Genomic DNA, 20,933 nt, shown 5'->3' on the forward strand with positions numbered 1-20,933 from the left:
ATATATATATATATATATATATATATATATATATATATATATATATATATATATATATATATATATTGTATAGTAAATATCAGGATGTAACACGAGTTTATGCAAATATTTTGGGGAATGAAAGAAAAAGTAATTTTGAGCAAAAAATGTTCTATAAACACATGCATTTTAAGGCTTCGTTTGTCCGTGAGGGGAATTTTAAAGTAACCGTTATCGTTAACGCTGCTTTCATGTGATGGAGGTTGGTAACGGGAGGTCAGAGTAGCCTGGGATGTTGTGGGGGCGATGTGAAGTAAATAAGGCAAGTGGATTGATAGTGTTTTATTTATAATTCTTTTTCTTGCAAGTGATCTAATTTCAACAATTAGCAAACGTATGGCTTTACGTATCAACTGCTTCCCGTCTGAACTGGTCTTTAAGATACTTCGAACGCTTCTAGACAAGTACTTCTCCTCAAACCTACAATTAACAGCGTTCCTAAACTGAATTTTTATGCTAAATTTCCATTTTTATTTGATAATACTTTTAGAAAAACTTTTCACAATAGATCCAAAGTAAGTTTGGAGCCATTAAGGTCCACCTGATACCTGTTAATCCTCTCACCATCGGGTCTTTATTTAAATACAAAGATCGTTTATGCCCTTATATGTCCTCCGGTGTGTGTATAGCTATACGTGTCCTAAATGTAATTTAGGAACTTATATTGGATCCACCAGAGGCTTCTGAAGGTACGCATAGACTCTCATCGTGGAGTAAGCTATAGGACAGGCAGTAAAATTACAAACCCAGATTTTCGAATATCAGAAATCACTCTATAATGTAAAAAAACTTCAATTGAAAATAATGATTTTTCTGTTTTAGGCGAGCCTCTAGCAGCCATGAATTGGCCATTTGGAATCATTAGTGATTAAACGACTCGTCCCCTTGTTAAACAGCCAAACCTCTGCCGGCACACTGTACCTCTCTTAGTCTTTCGTTTTCTGTTCAGTTTTAACATTGCCACTGAATAGGTTGGTCCATATCTGCTTACTTTTTATATTTTTTTTTATATTGTATATATTTTAGAGATTTTGTTTAGTTTTTTATGTTGTCCTTTTTAATTGTTCCTTCTATTTTTATTTTTATTTGTAATCCATTGTGCTTAATTTTTTAAATTTAAATTTATACCAATTTTGTAATTTATGTTATTTATTTTGTACAGCCCTCGAAAATGTAATGAAGCCATTACTGAAACGTCAGAATAAATTGACCCTTTTAGCAAGTCTTTATGTCCACCTCCCCATATATATATATATATATATATATATATATATATATATATATATATATATATATATATATATATATATATATATATATAAATTTTCTGACTCACATCAGGATCAGACCCAGGTCTTTCAATTGAAAGGCAAAGGGCACTGCCCACTAGGCCATACAAGTCATAAAAAATTTGGAACCTAGTGGGCATACCTTGACTTTCAATTGAAAGACCTGGTTTAATCCTGATGTGAGTCAAAACTTGGTCCACGTGTGATTGTGTTGAATATTTCTATCATATTCACTGAGAAGGGATAATTCAAGATGAAATGCTGTCAACTGGGTCACTGCTGAGTTGGGAAGTTGGGAAAAACACGCTGGTATCCATGCAGTTAGCTGCCCAGGCAATTCCTTGTGTGTAGTGGCACTCAAAAATCCAACTTCTTTTATGACTTGTATGGCCTAGTGGGCTAGCGCCCTTGCTTTTGAAGACCTGGGTTCTATCTGATGTGAAAGTCAAAATATATATATATATATATATATATATATATATATATATATATATATATATATATTATATATATATATATAATTTTATATATATGTATGTATGTGTGCAAGTGTGTGTGTGCGTATATATATATATATATATATATATATATATATATATATATATATATATATATATATATATATATATATATATATATATATATATACACACACACACACTTGCACACACTACATATATATATATATAATATATATATATATATATATATATATATATATATATATATATATATATATATATATATATATATATATATATTTCTGACTCACATCAGGATGAACCCAGGTCTTTCAGTTGGAAGGCAAGGGCGCTGCCCACTAGGCCATACAAGTCATAAAAGAAGTTGGAACTTGAGTGCCACTACACACAAGGAATTGCCTGGGCAGCTAACTGCATGGATACCAGCGTGTTTTTCCCAACTTCCCAACTCAGCAGTGACCCAGTTGACAGCATTTCATTCGAATTATCCCTTCTTAGTGAATATGATAGAAATATTCAACACAATCACACGTGGGACAGAAGCAAATTTCTGACTCACATCAGGATTAAACCCAGGTCTTTCAATTGAAAGGCAAGGGTGCTGCCCACTAGGTTCCAAATTTTTTTATGACTTGTATGGCCTAGCGGGCAGTGCCCTTGCCTTTCAATTGAAAGACCTGGGTTCGATCCTGATGTGAGTCAGAAATTTATTTCTGTTCCACACGTTATTGTGTGTTGATTATTTCTAATATGTACATGTATGTATATAACATTTTAGTTTTTATTTCTAAATTATTAATTTCTTCTTTAGGTTTACTTTTCTGTGCTCTGTTACTTCTATCTGTTTGCGTTTTTGTTCCATTATTTGCTCTAGTTATTGAAGAGTATTTATGTTTCTTAGACTGATCGTGAATTCCTCTCACTTTTAATTCCAAATTATTCTCTTTCATGGACATCCCCGTTCGTTCTTGTAGTGTTTTCAATTCCGCATTGTATAATACATGTGTTCTTTGGATCTTGCATGATGATTCTGCCACAGTTTACACACTTAGGTTCACTGCACTTCCACTGTGTGGTATGTTCAGTAGATCCACAATAAGCACATACCGCTTCATTACAACAATTTTTTTTGTGTGCCCATACTTACTGCAATTTTGACACTGCAGTGGCTTTGGGACATAGGGTCTTAGCTCTCTATTTTGACCTAAAATTTTTATTTTTTGAGGTAGATCTTCACCCTCAAATTTTATTTTTGCTATTTTCAATATTTGTTTATTGCTATTTTTACTTTGTATAACATATACCTCACAATCTTTGATCTTGGGGTATCTTTTTTTTTGAGAGAGTCTAATAGCATTTTCGTATCTTCGTTGTTGTTTTCCGGAAGTACAAGGGTACTGTGAATGCTGTTCATAGTATCGTGTTTTTCACTTTTATATTAATGCTGTTTATATTTTACAAAGACAAATAGTCTTCGGACTGACGTATTGTTGTGGCTTCTATAAGCTAAGTTTTCTCCTTTATTTGTCTGAACAACACACCTGCCGTTGGATTTCTATTTAATAAATAATCTTATAAATTTAACGCTGAAATATTTTCGTCGACTTCCATGGTTAGGAACCTTGACCAACTTCCACTCCCAAAGAGGAAGTCGAAGTGAGTCAAGGTTGGGTCATGTCTGTTATTTACTTTTGTTTGGAGTTTCATAAGGCATTAAGGTTTTAATACCACTCTGATTTTGATTATTTGGATTATCCAGGGAATTGTCCATTTTCATGCTAGAAGATTTGCTCTGCACTGGAGCAGCGGTCGCCGTCTGTGCCTGAACAATGCCATCAGAGGGCACAGGCCTACTTGAATCTTTAAAATTACTTAACATAAAGATTTAAGTATAAAAAAAAATTAAACGTGAAAACTTAAAAAGATCTCATCAGCCTTTCATGGAGTTTATTCTTCCACCAATGGCACAAGTGAGAACTGACTCCCAAATGTCCGCTCCTTTCCCTACCCCACAGGGGATGGCACAACATGATTAGAGTGGCCCAAGTGTAAGCCAAACCCGCTTGCTAGGACTGACAATATTACTGGAATACGATCATACCCACCCTAATCATGTTATGGGCAAACCAGATAGAATGCCGAGAGTCCTATCCACAGAACCAGACCCCCCTGGAATTCGTGGTCCAGCCCTAAAGAATAGTTCCACCTGATATCTCTCAGGTCCGAACATTATCGGGCAGTTGATGGTCCTACAACAGTTCCCACTATTTAGCTTTAGATATAAACCCAATCCCAGTTATGACATCTTTTCCTGTTTATCAGGTCCAATAAATTTTAGCAAAAGCGGAAAATCCCGCAAAAATTAATTCAAGGAAATATAGAATGGTATATGAGACTCTTGGACTCAAACCCGGGAACAGATTCCAGGGGTTCAAGAGCCCCTCACCACACCAAGGCGGTCCCAAATCGAGGGGTATATATATATAAGTATATATAAATATATATGTATATATTTATATATGTATATATGTATATGTATATATATACAGTACATATCTATATATATGTATAATATATGGTTATATATGTGTATATATAAGTATATATATGTATAAATATTTATATAATATATGTATATATGTGTATATAATGTAATATATATGCATATACTATATATATATGTATACATATATGTATATATATGTATATATATATGTATGTATATTTATATATGTTATGTATGTATATGTATATATGTACATTATGTGTATATGTATGTATATATATTTATGTATATATATATGTATATAATATATAATATATATATATATATAACCATATATATATATGTATATATATATATATATATATATATATATATATATATATATATATATATATAACCATATATATATATGTATAAATATGTATATATATATGTACATGCATATATACATATATATACATGTATATATGTAATGTATATATACTTTATATATGCATTTATATGTATATACCTGTGTATGTGTACATATGTATGTGTACATATATGTATATGTGTATATATATGTATGTATATGTATATATATATATATATATATATATATATATATATATATATATATATATATATATATATATAAGTTATTTATGTATGTATATATGTGTATGTATATATACATATATACAAAAATATATATATAACCATATATATATATATATATATATATATATATATATATATATATATATTATATATATATATATATTATATAATGTACAAATACTTATACCTATGTATATATACTGTATATATATATATATGTATATATATATATATATAGCATACATATATACATATATATACATAATGTATACATATAATACACATATACATATATATATTAACTATATATATTCATATATATATACATACAGTATATATTCAGTTATATACATATACATTATATACACATATATATACATAAATATTTATATATACATATACATTTTTACAAATATTCTGCTGTACGCCCTCTCTGCATTTTTATTGTAGAAAAAAATAACACAAACAAAGACAAGAAGGCGTCTTCGTATATGCAGGGAAAGGCTGGGTATTTAAAAAAAAATTGTCTTTAGCAGAAATAGGTTAGCATTAGGGACCTAACCCACGGGGAGGGTTTTGATCCAGTAACCTCTAGTAAACGTGGTCTTAAGCTTCCTTCTGCTTTGGCTTATTCTATGTATCGGCGATGTTTGTCCAAATTTCAGACTGCCCAAAGGCATAGGCTCCGACGCTACAACCGCCCTGTTTTGACCAGAGACGGGTCAGAGAGAGACTCGTTACTGTGTGAGACACACGCGTTGTGTGTAACTAACTTCTTTGTACTTGCCCTGTTACTGTTTTCATTGGTATTAGTGAGCGGAGACAACGGCTAGTAACAAGACTTCCGATCGTCAGTTGCATGCGCAGAGACCTATGTCAACAGTAAGTTTGAAATTTGCCAAATTTTCGTCAACTCGCTAGTATCTCTTTCTGTATTTCCAGTTCCATTGTTTTCTCTCTTCGCCACCATCTACGATTGGTGCAACCAATTTACTTTTGTGAAGTCTAGTGTAAGAATAGTTAATATTGCTTAGTGACTGTGTACCCTATTCCCGTGCAGTAAATAGGAATTAGGGAAGGTTAAGTAAGTAATTTCCAGCATTTCAGGCAGTCTTGTGTCTCAATCCCATTGTTTGGAAGAGAAATAGCCTTTACCAGTACCAAATTGCATACGATATAATAGTAGTACAGACATCCGTTGTGTTAAAACTTTACTTGAAGTAAAGGGAAAATTGACTGTATCCGACTTGGACGAAAGTTCACGTAATTTCCTCGCTAGAACTACACATTCTTTCTTTGTCGGGACCAATTGGGAAGTAAGGGGGTTTAATGTAATCGATGTGTTGCAGGGTAACCCTTTATCCCTTGTATTGTGTTTCTCCGGCTGGTGGCCTTATTTAATTAAGTAATTGTCTGTCTTTAGGGTTAACGGAAACTTTTAACTGACAGGTTATGTGGGTCATTGGCAACTCAGGGCCTCATAAATTACGTTAATTAATTAATAAACCAATCAGCCAAGCCCCACACGTAACAGTATGTATATATGTATATACTGTATATGTATATATATATACATATATATACATATATATGTACATAATATATATATAGATATTATGTACACATATATACATATATATTCATTTTCATATACATACATATACAGATGCATATATGTATACATATACATATATTTATATATACAGATACATATATATATATATATATATATATATATATATATATATATATATATATATATATATATATATATTTTGTATATATATATATATATATATATATATATATATATATATATATATATATATATATATATATATATATATATAATCTTGCTTTTATACACAGTTCCTCTCTAGACGTATGTATAATCTTTCTTTTATATACAGTTCCTCTCTACTTTCCAAATCTTATTCATTCTGCCCATTGTTTGAATTGCCTGTTTTAGCCCTGTTCTAAATTCCAACTTAAAATAGTCTGTACTGGATATAATTGTTCTTAAATATTTGAAAGATTCAGGCTCATCAGTTCTTTCAACTTTTAGTGTTATTTCATTTCTTTGTGCATACTCTGCCATTACCTTCGTTTTTCTTAGACGTATTTCGAGTCCCATTTGTCTTGATGTATGCCGTGTTCTGTAGAGCAAGCTTTGCAAATCTTTGGAGTTTTGCTGATCAAAACAGCATTATCTGCATATTATGATTGAGAATTTTCCTTCGTAAATCTAATCAAAACCTTCTCTCTCATCTCCTACTAGTTTTTTTCTTTATAAAAACTATGAGAAGAGTAAACAGCAAAGGGGAAATAGCATTCTCTTGTAATACCTCACTATTTACTTCAGATTCACTTGACAAAACCATATCAACATTAAATTCTCATCTACATGAATAATTTCAGTTAGCTTTTCATATTTAATGGGGGATGCCATTGTAACGGTATTCCATAATATTGGTCTGTACATGCAGACAAATACTTTCTAGTAGTCAACAAAAACGACAGGAAGGCATTTTTAAATTCCATACACTGCTGCACAATTTCCTAAGACAGTTATTTGATCTGTGCAGCTTCTTTCGTTTCTAAAAACCAGCTTGTTCATTTCCAAGCCTTTTATCAATTTCTCTCTCAAGCCTATTGAGGAGTATAATGAATATTTTCATAAGAGCCAACGTTAGTGCAACGCCTCAGAATTTCCCACATTCAGTCATACCACCTCTCTTTGGCACATTTGCTTTGACTTCCAGTTCCCATTCATTAGGTGGCTTTGTTCCTCATCGCATATCCTTCAAAGTATATTACTGGTAATTTTAATTTCAGCTAAAGTTACATCTAGCACTTCCATCATAGCCTGGGTTTCATCTCCTAAGCTTTTAAGTTTCCTGTAAAAGAAAATTATTGAGATGGCTATTTGTCTGTCCGTCCGCACTTTTTCTGTCCGCCCTCAGATCTTAAAAACTACTGAGGCTAGGGGGCTGCAAATTGATATGTTTCGTCCACCTTCCAAGTTCCTCGCTGGGTGAGCGGATACCGTTCTCAGCTACCACTCTGTTGGTCGCGAGTTTGAATCTCCGACCGGCCAGTGAAGAACAAGAGGAATTTGTTTCTGGTGATAGAAATTCATTTCTCACTATAATGTTGTTCGGATTCCACAATAAGCTGTAGGTCCCGTTGCTAGGTAACCAATTGGTTCTTAGCCACGTAAAAATAAATCTAATCCTTCGGGCCAGCCCTAGGAGAGCTGTTAATCAGCTCAGTGGTGTGGTTAAACTAAGATATACTTAACTTTTGTCCACCTTCCAGTCATCAAACATACCAAATTACATCCCGCTAGCCTCGGTAGTTATTATTTTATTTAAGGTTAAAGTTAGCCATGATCGTGCGTCTTGCACCACTATAGGTTCCAACAACACAGGCCACCACCGGGCCGTGGCTGAAAGTTTCACTGGCGGCGGCTGAGAGTTTCATGGGCCGTGGCTAAGAGTTTATACAGCATTATACCTCTACAGAAAACTCGATTGCGCCGAAGAAACTTCGGCGCATTTATTACTTGTTTATTGTTGATTCCGCTTCAAAAACTTTGAATTCATTCATAAATACAATCAGATTATCTTCAGCTTTTAGTATATCAAACAACTTATCCCACTATCTCTTATTCATGACCTCACAAAAATGTTCTGCCTAGTGTTCTTTCTTCTGTCGATGTTATTAACCCATCTTTATTTTTGACAAAGTTCAACTTTTCCCATGGGCTATATCTACCAGAAGTGTTTATGTCCAAATCTTATTAGAAGTGGCCGTTTAGCAAAGTCATTAACTGCTTAAGTCCATTACTGCACAGCTGGGTATGTCCACTTAACCAGTTCTGGTTGGGGAAGGGTTGCTATTGCTTCCAGCCACAACGGGCTATGTCCCTTTTGGCAGTTTTGTTTGACTGTAATAACTTTGCAATTATTTTTGAAATACAATGCTAATTTCGTGTAACATTTAGCAGTACTTGTTTTATTCATAAATGGGAATAGATGAAATTGAGAGCAGGCTCTAATTAGCTAGTTACTATGAGGGAGTAGTTATCTCTCTCAACTAGCTAATTGGATACAAGTCAACTCTAAGTGGTTTGGTGGTAGTTTTCATTCTTACCTTTCCTTTATTTATTAATAATTAACTGTCTGCTGTACATCGGTGAAGGTGGCAAAATTCATTAGTGACGCTGAAATATTAGAAGAATTAGATTCAATGGACAACGATCTTGACGACAGCAGCCTTGATCCCGACCACAATATTACTGGCGAGCATACTGCAGATTCAACATCAGAGAACTCTGAACCATGTGCAATTAGAAGAAAGAAGGCAGATCAGCAAGCAAGCCAGCTTGCACATGAAACAGAAATTCACCAACTGGAAGAAAGTGCAAGAAAAAGAAAATGTAAAAAGCAAGCTTGGAAAACGAATGTTAGAAAAGAACGGTGTTCATTTGGAAAGAAATGTGTGGACACAAAGGGAAGACAAAGGCCAGAAAGAGTACCCAAACCGGTCGACTGCTCTAAGTGTAGGTATAAATGCAAGGAAAATTTTTCAGAAGAAGAACGAGTTATTATCTGCAGTGAATACTGGCGACTTGGTGACTATAATCGTCAAAAGGATTTTTACTGTCAAGAATGCATATCAACCAAATTCAAAGAGTAAGAGCAAGAGGAGACCGTAAAAAGATGAGAAGATGAGAGCAGGTAGTTATAAGTATTCCTTTAAAATCAAAGTTATTACGGAAAGGCGGGTGTGTAAGATGTTCTCCTTAAAAACCCTAGATATTGGACATGGACCCCTCGACACTGCTTTGAGACATAAATCTGACAATGGAACATTTTCTGGCTAGGACAGGGCGTGGTAAACATCCTCCTTCAAACACGACAAAGACTAAAGATATCGATGCTGTACGGAAACGTATTGAAAGTTTCCCAACTGTTGAGTCTCACTATACCCGTAAAGACACTCGTCGTAGATACCTTGATCAATGTTTATCTATAAGCAAAATTTACAGACTTTATAAAGAACAATGTGAAACACCCCATCCAGCAAAAACACCAGTACACGAAAAAAACCTATCGTAGAATCGTTTGCAATGAGTATAACCTTTCTTTTTTTTTCATCCAAAAACGATCAGTATGCCAAGTGTATTAAAAATAAGCAGCTCAAAGGAGAAGAAAAAGAAAAATTTCAGGAAGAATTTGCTGAGCATCTTAGGCGAAAAGAAGAAGCACAGAGGGTCAAAGCCGCAGATAAGGAGAGGGCAACCAATGAAAATGCATTTGTGTCTGGTACATTTGGTATGCAAAGTGTCCTTCAAATTCCATACAGTTCGGTTCCACTCATGTACTATAGAAGGAAATTATGTGCTTATAATCTTTGTGTGTATAAAGCAACAAAATCGAATGATGCGTTTTGTTATTGCTGGTCTGAGGTGGATGGTGGTAGGGGTAGCAACGAGGTCGGAACTTGTTTGTATGATTGGCTCCGCCAGTTGCCTCCAAATGTGACTGAGTTATCCCTATTTTCTGATACATGCAGTGGCCAGAACAGGAATCAGAACATGCAGCTATGTTCCTCTATGCTGTACAGAACACTAAACTGAAGACAATCACCCATAACTTCTTGGAGAGTGGTCACTCTTACATGGAATGTGATTCAATGCATGCTGCAATAGAGCACGAGAAAAATAGCACATGTGTCTACACTATGCTAGACTGGATATCCTCATTGGATAGGTCGATATCGTACTCGACTAGCACTCTCCTAGGCCCGCGTTCGATTCTCCGGCCGGCCAATGAAGAATTAGAGGAATTTATCTCTGGTGATAGAAGTTCATTTGTCGGTATAATGTGGTTCGGATTCCATAATAAGCTGTAGGTCCCGTTGCTAGGTAACCAATTGGTTCTTAGCCACGTAAAATAAGTCTAATCCTTTGGGCCAACCCTAGGAGAGCTGTTAATCAGCTCAGTGCAGTGGTCTGGTTAAACTAAGATATAATTAACTTTAACTGGATATCCATATTTCGTCGTGCCAGGCGTCGAAATCCCTACTGTATTAAGAATCTTCATTATCAGGATTTTCATAATTTCAAGGAGCTTGCACAAACTCTGATTAAAAATAAACGCATTGATGAGGATGGCAATATTATCAACTGGCTTGTGGTTAAAAGCTTCAAATTTGAGAAAGATCAACCAGGGGTTATTATGTATCGCTAGAATTATACTGACACATTCTTGAAGCTTCGTGTCTCGGGACATGATCGGCCAGCAAAGCAGAAAAACCTCTCCCGTGCATATAATTGCAAAATCCCTATTAGTGAGGCCAAGAAAAATGATCTGATCAACCTCTGCAAGAAGTTGGTGATTCCAGAAGAAGTACACCCCTGGTATGAAGCCCTCTCGACATCAAAAAATGTGAAGGACAAAGTTCCAGAGCCCTCAGTTGAAGACTCGGGAGATGATGGATAGTGAAAATACCTTTCAAGATACTGAAATAGAGGATTTATTGTTTTAAAACATTGTTTTTGTACTGCATTAATATTTTCCTCATGTATCCTTTGAATGTATTGAATAAAAGCATTTTTCTTTAAAATTGTTTAACTGCATATCCTAGTAAATTGTAGCAGAATTTTATCCATCCAGAACTGGTTATGTCCAATTAATCAATATTTGGCAATGCTATTCATTGCAAAGAATTTATATTTCTCAGTCGTATAAACATTTATATCATCAACATATATTCATCAATATATACAGTAAATATTTCTGATGTAGCTCCAATTTAGGTATTTTTTATGACTATGCAAAGTCTTTTGGACATATATATATATATATATATATATATATATATATATATATATATATATATATATATATATATATATATATATATATATATATATATATATATATATATATATATATTATATTATGTTATATTATATTATATTATATGTATAAACTTGGCAAGCGTATTTGGGACAAGATAATGTATGGCAACGAATTAGAACTGCCATTTCATTTCGCTGCCTTGTGACAGGCTCGAAGGAGTAATAGCAGCACGAAAATCGTTCAGAAAGAGTTTGGCTTAAAAAGAAAAATAAATTATGTAACTTAAAAAGTTAAGGGAAGCATTTGATTTAAAAGCTAAACCGATATATAATTTGGTAATCGTCAGTGTGCAGTATTATTTTAACAATTATTTATTTAATAATTTACAAACATTAACAGTTGTACTTATGAGATCCTTTGTTACTGAAAGATGTGTATAGGAACAGGCTTAAGAAAATGATCGGTACTGAACACCGTCAGAATGTTTGCATATAAAATTGATGTATAACACAATAGCAAAATGTAAATAACGGAAGGGTAGTAGGTTTTAACGTTTAATATAATTCACTCTAGTTTACCCTAATGTAAGTCTCGTTACATGACGGCTCTATAGAAAACGTGGAAGAAGAAGACGACAGTTCGGGGGTGTCTTACCTGTTTGAGTCGGTTCTCCATTTCCCTTTGTAGTTGTGCAGTGTGCGCTACTTGCTGGAGGGTGTGAGCGTGAGTATGAAGATTCATCTCATCCACTTGGGCTAAAGTCAAGGGTGATGGTAAGGGCTGACCCAAAGCCGTGTCAATTTCTTGCCAGTGGCGAGGCCGAAGCGCAGAATCCGTTAGAGCTTCCAGCACTGGTAGCTAATGGACGTAGGTACATGTATGACGTTAAGTTCAGTGCAGAGTAGTTAGGAGAGCAGTATGAAGGATATCATTTAAAAACACCCCTATAAATATGTTTATGGTTTGGACTAAATACATTGCATTCTGTATTTAGTAGACCCGATCTATAAGAACTGTTATAGCTTAAGACATGAATATGTTGGTTCTTTATTTATTATTTACTATAGCGCCAGTCTGTGGTGCTTTTTTAATTATATAAAATTGGTTATATGTAGAATCTATACCAGTAGGAAATCAGTGTTAAAATGTACTATTGCCTTACGTTTTCGTGAATCTGTTCGGGTAAGATAAGAATTTCGCTTACCTTTTCCTCCAGGGAATTGACGAGGGATTTCAGATGGAGGAGAACATCAGAATGCTGTGTCGTCTTCAAGAGGTAGTCGACCTTGCCTCGGTATTCGAAGGTTATTTTCCTTACTTCCACGACGTCGAGGTTCTTGACTTCTTTCTGTATTGAGATGAAATTTCATGCGCTGCAAAATATTCTCTCAAAATTGTATATTTTATTTTACTCGCGGAATATTTGCAAAGAAGACATTTGATTTACCCGTCAGTGCCCATTACCATATTAAAAAGAAAAGTGTCATTCAAGAAAATTTAGCCGTAAGTCTTAAAGATGTTCAGCACTTATGGCATTAAACAAATGAAGAAACGTGAAGTGTTATCTATCACCTGCACTACAGGTACACTTGTCCGATACCTGCGATATTACAAGACCTTCAGTTTTCAACATCACAGCAAAAAATGTATCTGATCGTTGCTTGTTCCCATTTCATTCACCAATCGTGCTGCTTTGTGGAATTAATCGATATTCGAGTTCCTGAGGAAGATTTTATGGTGTATTCTAAGCTAGAAAAAATATTGATCCATACCTGATACCAGTCTTCTGTAAGAGCTTCCCATTGCGAAAGGCTTTTCCAGAGCAGCATTTTAAGGGTGATCTCTTCTTCCACTTCTCTAAGTTCTTTGAAGGCACAGATGGTCATCTGTAAAGGACGCGATGCGGAATAAAAACACTTGGGGCAGATACGACAAAGCTGTGTTACAGACATAATTTTTCAGGTGACAGACATCGACATCCATATACTAGATTATTGTCGACAAGGCTGGATATTCATATCGAAACTAACATAAGATTTCTCTCTCTCTCTCTCTCTCTCTCTCTCTCTCTCTCTCTCTCTCTCTCTCTCTCTCTCTCTCTCTCTCTCTCTCTTCTTTGTCTGTTACTGTTATAAGGGAGCTACTCTTTTTTTGGCAATCTCAAAATACAGAACAGTTAGTCACCAATCAATAAGAGATATCTACTTATATATCTAGATAGATGTCCATCAATAAGGTCGGTGTGAAAACTGTCCCTTGAGACTGGAATAATGGGATCAGTTGTGGCTGTTCAGTTATTGATGAGCGCAAAAATATTTCTCTCTCTCTCTCTCTCTCTCTCTCTCTCTCTCTCTCTCTCTCTCTCTCTCTCTCTCTCTCTCTCTCTCTCTCTTAGTGACAAGAAAGAAGTGGCGATATGGGAAATTTCAGATAAAAAAAAACCACCGATAGCTATACAAATTGCGAATTTTTTATCTTCTTTCAGCCTGCAAAGAGAGAGAACCTGTAGAAAAAGGTGATACATAACTAAATATGGAATAGAAAATAAAGCGGATACACCTGAATTCAGCAGAAAGAAGGAATGAATTTGCTTCTTACTTATACATCTGAAGATCAGAAGAGTTCAGAACTGCACTAGGCAAGCTATTCCATATTTTAGTTGTAGCCTAAATAAAATTACCAGCAAACTGAGTAGCAGTAAACCTAGTATTAGAAAAAAACATGCTGTTTGCATCGGCATCCTGCCTAGTGTTGTATAAAACAGCTAGGCCATGTAAAGAAGTGTGTGCAAAGGATGTTGTTGCTGTAGTACATTGTATGCAACAAACATATGTATCTTTGTTAGGGAGACAGACATCCTCAACAAATTTTATATCATATACATATGCAATATGTGTATGCATGTATACATGTTATATATGTATTTACAGATATGATTATGTATATATTTTTAGATGTTTCTTATATGAAACTCCTTGTAAATTTATTTATATTTTAGTTCAAATTTAATTTTATTACGGCATCAACAACCTAGATGTTTTAAAGCCAGTTTTAGTAACCATAAACCAGTCAGTCTTGTAACACATGGCTAATAATGGATTTTTTTCTTGTATACAGGCGTTACTTATAAATGCTTGACTTTTTGTTATGCATTTCTTTCCCAAGCCCAGATAGGGAGGACTGAAGTCAGGAACCCCCTCGATGTGGCACCACCATGACGTGATGAGGGACCTCTTGAACCTCAGGAATTTGTTCCCGGGTTTGAGTCCAAAGTCTAATACATTATTGTATATGTCTTTGGACTAATTTTGTGGCATTTTTCCACCTTTTGTAAAATTATTGGACCTGATAAATATGAAAAAATATCATAGCTGGGATTGGGTTTATATCCGAAGCTAAATAGTGGGAACTGGTAGGACCATCAACTACCCGATAATGTTTGGACCTGAGAGATATCAGATTGATAGCTCAAAGGGGGGTCTGGTTCTGGGGAAAGGAGTTTCAGCATTCTGTCCAGTTTTTCTATAATATGATTAGGGTGGGGATGATTGTATTCTTGTAATACTCTCAGTCCTAGCAAGCAGGTTTGGCTTACACTTGGGCCACTCTAATCATGTTGTGCCAACCCCTATGGGGTAGGGTAAGGACACGGACATTTGGGAGTCAGTTCTCACGTGCCGTTGGTGGAAGAATAAACTCCATGAAAGGCCGATGATATCATTTAAGTGTTTCACGTTACCATTTTTTTTCTCCGTCAATCTTTATGACAAGTCATTATAAGGATTTGAGTACCCCTTGGCCCTTTGATGGTACCATCCCGGCACAGTTGATGACCGCTGCTCCAGTACAGAGTAAATCTGGCATGGAAATGGACAATTCTCTGAATAATCGAAATAATCGAAATCAGGATGGTATTAAAACCTTAATACCATATAAAACACCCAAAAGGCTAAATATCGTCATAACCCAACCTTGACTCACCTCGACTCCCTCTTTGGGAGTGGAAGTTGGTCAAGGTTTCTGACCATGAAAAAAACACAACAAATTTCAGCCTTAAAGCTGGAAAACTACTTATTAAAAAGGCATCCAACAACAGAAATGTCATTCAGACAAATAAAAGAAAGGACATGGCTTATAGAAGCCACAACAAAAAAACCGATCAGAAGACTGTTTGTCTATAAAAAGTATTGATAATGTAAATGTATAAAAAAACATGACACTATGAACAGCATTCAGGGTTCTATTGTACTTCCTGAAAATAATAACGAACAATCGAGAAGAATATACTACTGGACTGTCTTAAAATGAGATATCTCGAAGTCCAAGATTGTGAGATATATATAATACCAAGTAAACAGAACAATAAAATATTAAGAATTGCAAAAATAAAATTTGAAGGTCTTGACCTACAGTACCTCAAAAAATAAAAATTTTGGTTCAAAATATAGAACTGAGACGACACATCTCAAAAACACTACAATGTCAAAATTGCAGTAAATATGGGCACACGCAGAAAAACTGTCGAAATGAACGTATATGTGCTTATTGTGGTTCTGACGAACGGGTCTGGGTCACATTCCCGACTGCCACAATCCCGACAGACACAAGCCCGACAGCTAGAATCCCGACAAGCCAAGATACCTACAAGCCCAAAATCCCGACATCCAAAATCCCGACATATATAGAACTGCTTATGTTTGTGTTGGTTTGTTTGTGTGTATTTAACATTTGTTTAGTTAAGATTGTAATTGTTAAAAGACAACATGTATTAATGGTATGTTAACAACACGTTTGTGTTCGAAAAGTTCAAGACCAGTCGCCTCTTTTGTGTATAGCCCAGCCATACTTTTACTTAACCTCCCTTTAACCATAATTATGTATTGAATGTTGATCATTGATTTTCTTCATGTAGCTCAGCGTCGTCATTCTTAACTTCTCCTTCTTCATACACTGTATATTTAGATAGCTAGTGCTGTGTGTGTACTTTTTCTTGAGTTTGCTTTTGAGAAAAGTCTAAACCTCGAATAAAATTTTGAAATTGATTTTATTTCTAAACCTCCCATAGAAATAGAAGAAGCTTGTGAAACGATTTTTTTTCACAAAAAGTAAAAGATAAAATCAACGCTCGTGGATATTTGATGGTGAAGGATAAAAGCAGAAACGATTCTTATTACTGGTGCTGTGAATTTCGTAAATCTGGTAACTGTAAAGGCAGTTTTAAAATCTTACTTGCCAAAAGAAGCGGAAAATAATTACGTACTCCGACGAATAAGGAGAGCTTTTGCGTAATGACGCTGTCGTCGTCCGTGCCCCACCACTGTTTCCTCCTATTTTTTAAGTGGTCAGTACGCGACTTCATGCAATTAGGATTTCCACGCACGCAAAATGCAGTAGAAGATATATGGCCCAGGAGATGGAAAAATGTCAGAGGAAGAGCTCATATTGGGCTTTTTAGCATAATTGAAGAGTTACGAAACGGGGAGCAGCAGGTCGCAACCAAACTGAATGCTGCACACTTCGCGGCGAACAGTATCTTAAACAAAAAAGAAATAACAAAATGATTCATGAAGAACGGACCACCAAGGTGATGAGTGAACATGAACATCAAAATGTTTGAGACTATCTTTGTGGAATAGCACCCAATTTATCTCTTTAATAAATTTTGTCATTCTTTTAACAGTTTTTAAAATAAACCCGTAAACTTTTAATTTTACATTTACATCTGAACCTATATTTCAATTATATATTTAATACCGTCATTATTTTGCTTGCCCAACAAAATCATTTAAGAAAACAAAATGTAGGTTTTCTGTTGGGATTCTGGCTGTCGGGATTTTGAGCTTGTCGGTATTCTGACTTTCGGGCTTGTGGCTGTCGTGATTATGGCATTCGGGATTCTGACCGGCTCCCCTGACGAACATGCCACACATGGAAATGCAGTAGGCCAAAGTGCGTAAACTATGGGCAAGATCATCACTTAAGGTCCAAAGAATGCATGTTTTATACGTACAAACAGAATTGAAAATCTTACAAGAAAGGACAGGGATGTCTATAAAGGGAACTAAATTGGAACTGAAAGTGAGAGGGATTCAAGATCCGTCTGAGAAACATACATATTCTTCAGTAACAAAAATCAGTAATGAAACAGAAACGCTTACAGATAGAAGTAACGGAGCACAGAAAAAAAAAATCCCAAGAAGAAAATGCCTTACAAACAAAAACTAAATTGGTAATAAATAAAGAAACAGGTGCAAATGATATGGATAACATTTTATCAAATTCATTTGAAATACTAATGCAAATAGCAGAAGAAGATGCTACTACAAAAGTAGTCGAGGAAAGTTGTGATGGATCAGAAATTAAAGATAAAAAGAGACCGTTGGAGAGAACACCACCCAAAACAAAAAAACCAACTATTTATAGAGAAAATTCGGTTAAACCAAAGGCAAAGGACATGAAGAAAGAACAAAAACAAAAACGAGCTAAGCATATACCTTTATCTCCTAAAATAATAATAAAACCCATGGAAGCAGATATCCAAAAAATCGAAGAAGTTGAAGAGAACTATACCATATATTATGTCAAGGGAGAAGAGATTACTCAATTCCAATAATTGGTTCAAGAACAAATGAAACAAGAAATATACATGATAACACATATGGATGTAAAATTGTTTCGTTGAATTGTGCAATAATAAGAAAAACATAACGAAAGTTGGTTTAACAAACATCATAAGAAATTTTATGAAAAAAATAAACCACAGATTTCAGTACCCATGAAAAAGGTTGCATGTGCATTGAGCGCTCAGTATATTATAAAGAAAAACAAGTGAAAGTCGTGAGTAAATTATTAGAAAAAACCCAAGTTGACAATATAAAAAAATAGAGTTAAACTCGACCGCTATAATAAAATATTTTCAATAGCTATATTATACAATGGAACGTAAATGGTCTACAGACCAGATTACACCTAGGAGAAATACAAAGATTACTAAAAGAATACGAACCAGTGATATTATGTTTACAACATGTCAACAAAACAATGTCAACAATACAGTAGGTAAATATATCTTAGCATCTACAAATTTAGGTACTGCTGTATATGTACATAACAAAGTATGTTATGACAAAGTACCTGTAAACTTTACTGACCTGCAAATATCGAGTATTAGAATATCAATAAAAAACGATAATTATGTAATTTATACAACCAACCTAATAAAAATTAGACATTTATACACTTAAAGAATGATTTAAAGAACCTTCATTAATAGTAGGTGATTTTAATGCTCACAACCCGATATGGGATTGTAATTATACAAACTCAAGTGGAGCAGGAAGTAAAATAGAAGAATTAATAGATTCAAACGACATGTGCTGTATAAATGATAAAGAAATCAGCACATATTTTTCAAAAACACATGGAATTTTTTCTTCAGTAGACTCAACTCTATGTACAACAAGCATAGTAGACAGATTAGACTGGAATACAGTTGATGACTTGCACACCATTGATCATTTCCCAATATTAATTTCATTATTACAAAAAAATCCCGCCAAGCATGTCCCTTAATATAACGTTTATAAGGCAGATTGGGAACTATATGAATTCCACACTAGGAATATCCCATCACTTGAGTATGTACAAGATCATAATGAAACAAATAGATTTCTTGTTGATTTCATTAAAAATGCTGCTGATAAAGCAATACCAGAATCAAAATTTCATCCAACAAAACACAAGTCCTATGGTGGTCTGGAAAACTAACAGAATTATTAAAAATAAAACACCAAATTGGAAGACAATTAGATAATTTGAATAGAAAGTTCAGAAAAATAAATAAAACATTACCGACATTCGAAGAAAATTTGAAAAAACTAACTATATTATTATTAGAAAAAAATGATACATTAAAACCTCCATATAACAAAATATCTGTAAAATTTAAAAAAGAAGTAATTCAAGGAAGAATTATTTCATGGAGGAAATATGTATCAGATGTCTAATAATATTCCTATACAAAAAATATCAGAAAAATTGAGGAAAATAAATGGTACAACTGTTAAATTACCTAGACATGCCATATGGAAAAATTTCCCTTTGGAAAATCTTTTCCATTTTATGTAATAAGTACATAACACGTATTGTACATTTTTAAGTCGTAATTTGCTTATATGGACCTTTTTTTGTGGTAAAATTTGTTTTATGGTTTTTGTTATTAAGATCAATAAAATGTGGCGTGTAAATTAGAACATTTCGGATTTTAAACCATTATTTGTTTTCCTTATTCGTTACAAAAGCAAAATGACCTAAAAATTGTTTCCATATTCCCAAGTTTCGACTTCCTCCCAGAACAAGTGAATACTCCTTGAACACTCGTTTCAGAAGTTGAACTGTTCATCAACGTTCTTGGGAAAAGTAGTATTCTTCGAGTCTTCTTCCAGTCTTCTTCCAACACTCAACCGTGAAAGTCTTCAAGCTCTCAACAGAGAGCCAGTCTTCTTCACTGAGCTCTCGACAGAGGAGCAGTATTCTCAAAATTTTCAACATGAACAAAGTGTATTTCAACGGAACTTTGGCAATTCTTGCCAAGCTTACTTTTATTGTTGGATAGATGAAGACTCTCAAGAAATGAACCTTTAAAAGGTTTGCCGGATGGAATCATGCCTCTCTTACCATCTTGGAGTAGCAGGATCGTAATTTGTCATCTTTCACCAGGACAGCATTTCGTCTATGCCAGATGGGAAAAGTTACCAGGTGGGTCGGTTTTGTTGGTGTAACGTCTCACGCCCATGTAGCTTCCCATTATTTTCCTTCACGAAAATAGGTCTTCTCGCTACCCGTTAAAATAATAAATCCTTTGCATTGTCTAGAAATAATTTCATTTTATTATTCTTAATGAAAAAACTATGTTGTTCAATGGTTCTCTTTTTTGTTTTTCTTTTTGAGTAAGAGTAAGAGCCTACTTCTATTTTTCTAACCTCATAGTTAAGTCGTTAACAACTGTTTACCTTTTGATTATAGGCGCATTGGAGGTGTTAAATTGGGAAGATTAGCAAATGGGATTACATCCTATTCCTGATAGGCCAAAAGGTCTCTGGAAATCGTCAGAATCTATCAACAGCAGCCATCATAAATTGCCATT

The 20,933-nt window shown here is 34.4% G+C and overlaps 1 protein-coding gene across 1 annotated transcript in view; it reads right to left on the reverse strand.

The window, feature by feature from the left end:
* The window catches only part of LOC136827724 (dynein axonemal heavy chain 6-like), a 126,495-nt gene that overhangs the window by 75,493 nt on the left and 30,069 nt on the right, over positions 1-20,933 (reverse strand). The window contains exons 8-10 of the mRNA XM_067085187.1: positions 13,561-13,674; positions 12,993-13,136; positions 12,443-12,646 (exon numbers count right to left, since the gene is read on the reverse strand). Of these exons, the coding sequence (XP_066941288.1) occupies positions 12,443-12,646; positions 12,993-13,136; positions 13,561-13,674 (462 nt within the window). The remainder of the gene's footprint in view (positions 1-12,442; positions 12,647-12,992; positions 13,137-13,560; positions 13,675-20,933) is intronic.

Source organism: Macrobrachium rosenbergii, chromosome 42 (genome assembly GCF_040412425.1).
Source record: "Macrobrachium rosenbergii isolate ZJJX-2024 chromosome 42, ASM4041242v1, whole genome shotgun sequence".
In the NCBI taxonomy this organism is placed as follows: domain Eukaryota; kingdom Metazoa; phylum Arthropoda; class Malacostraca; order Decapoda; family Palaemonidae; genus Macrobrachium; species Macrobrachium rosenbergii.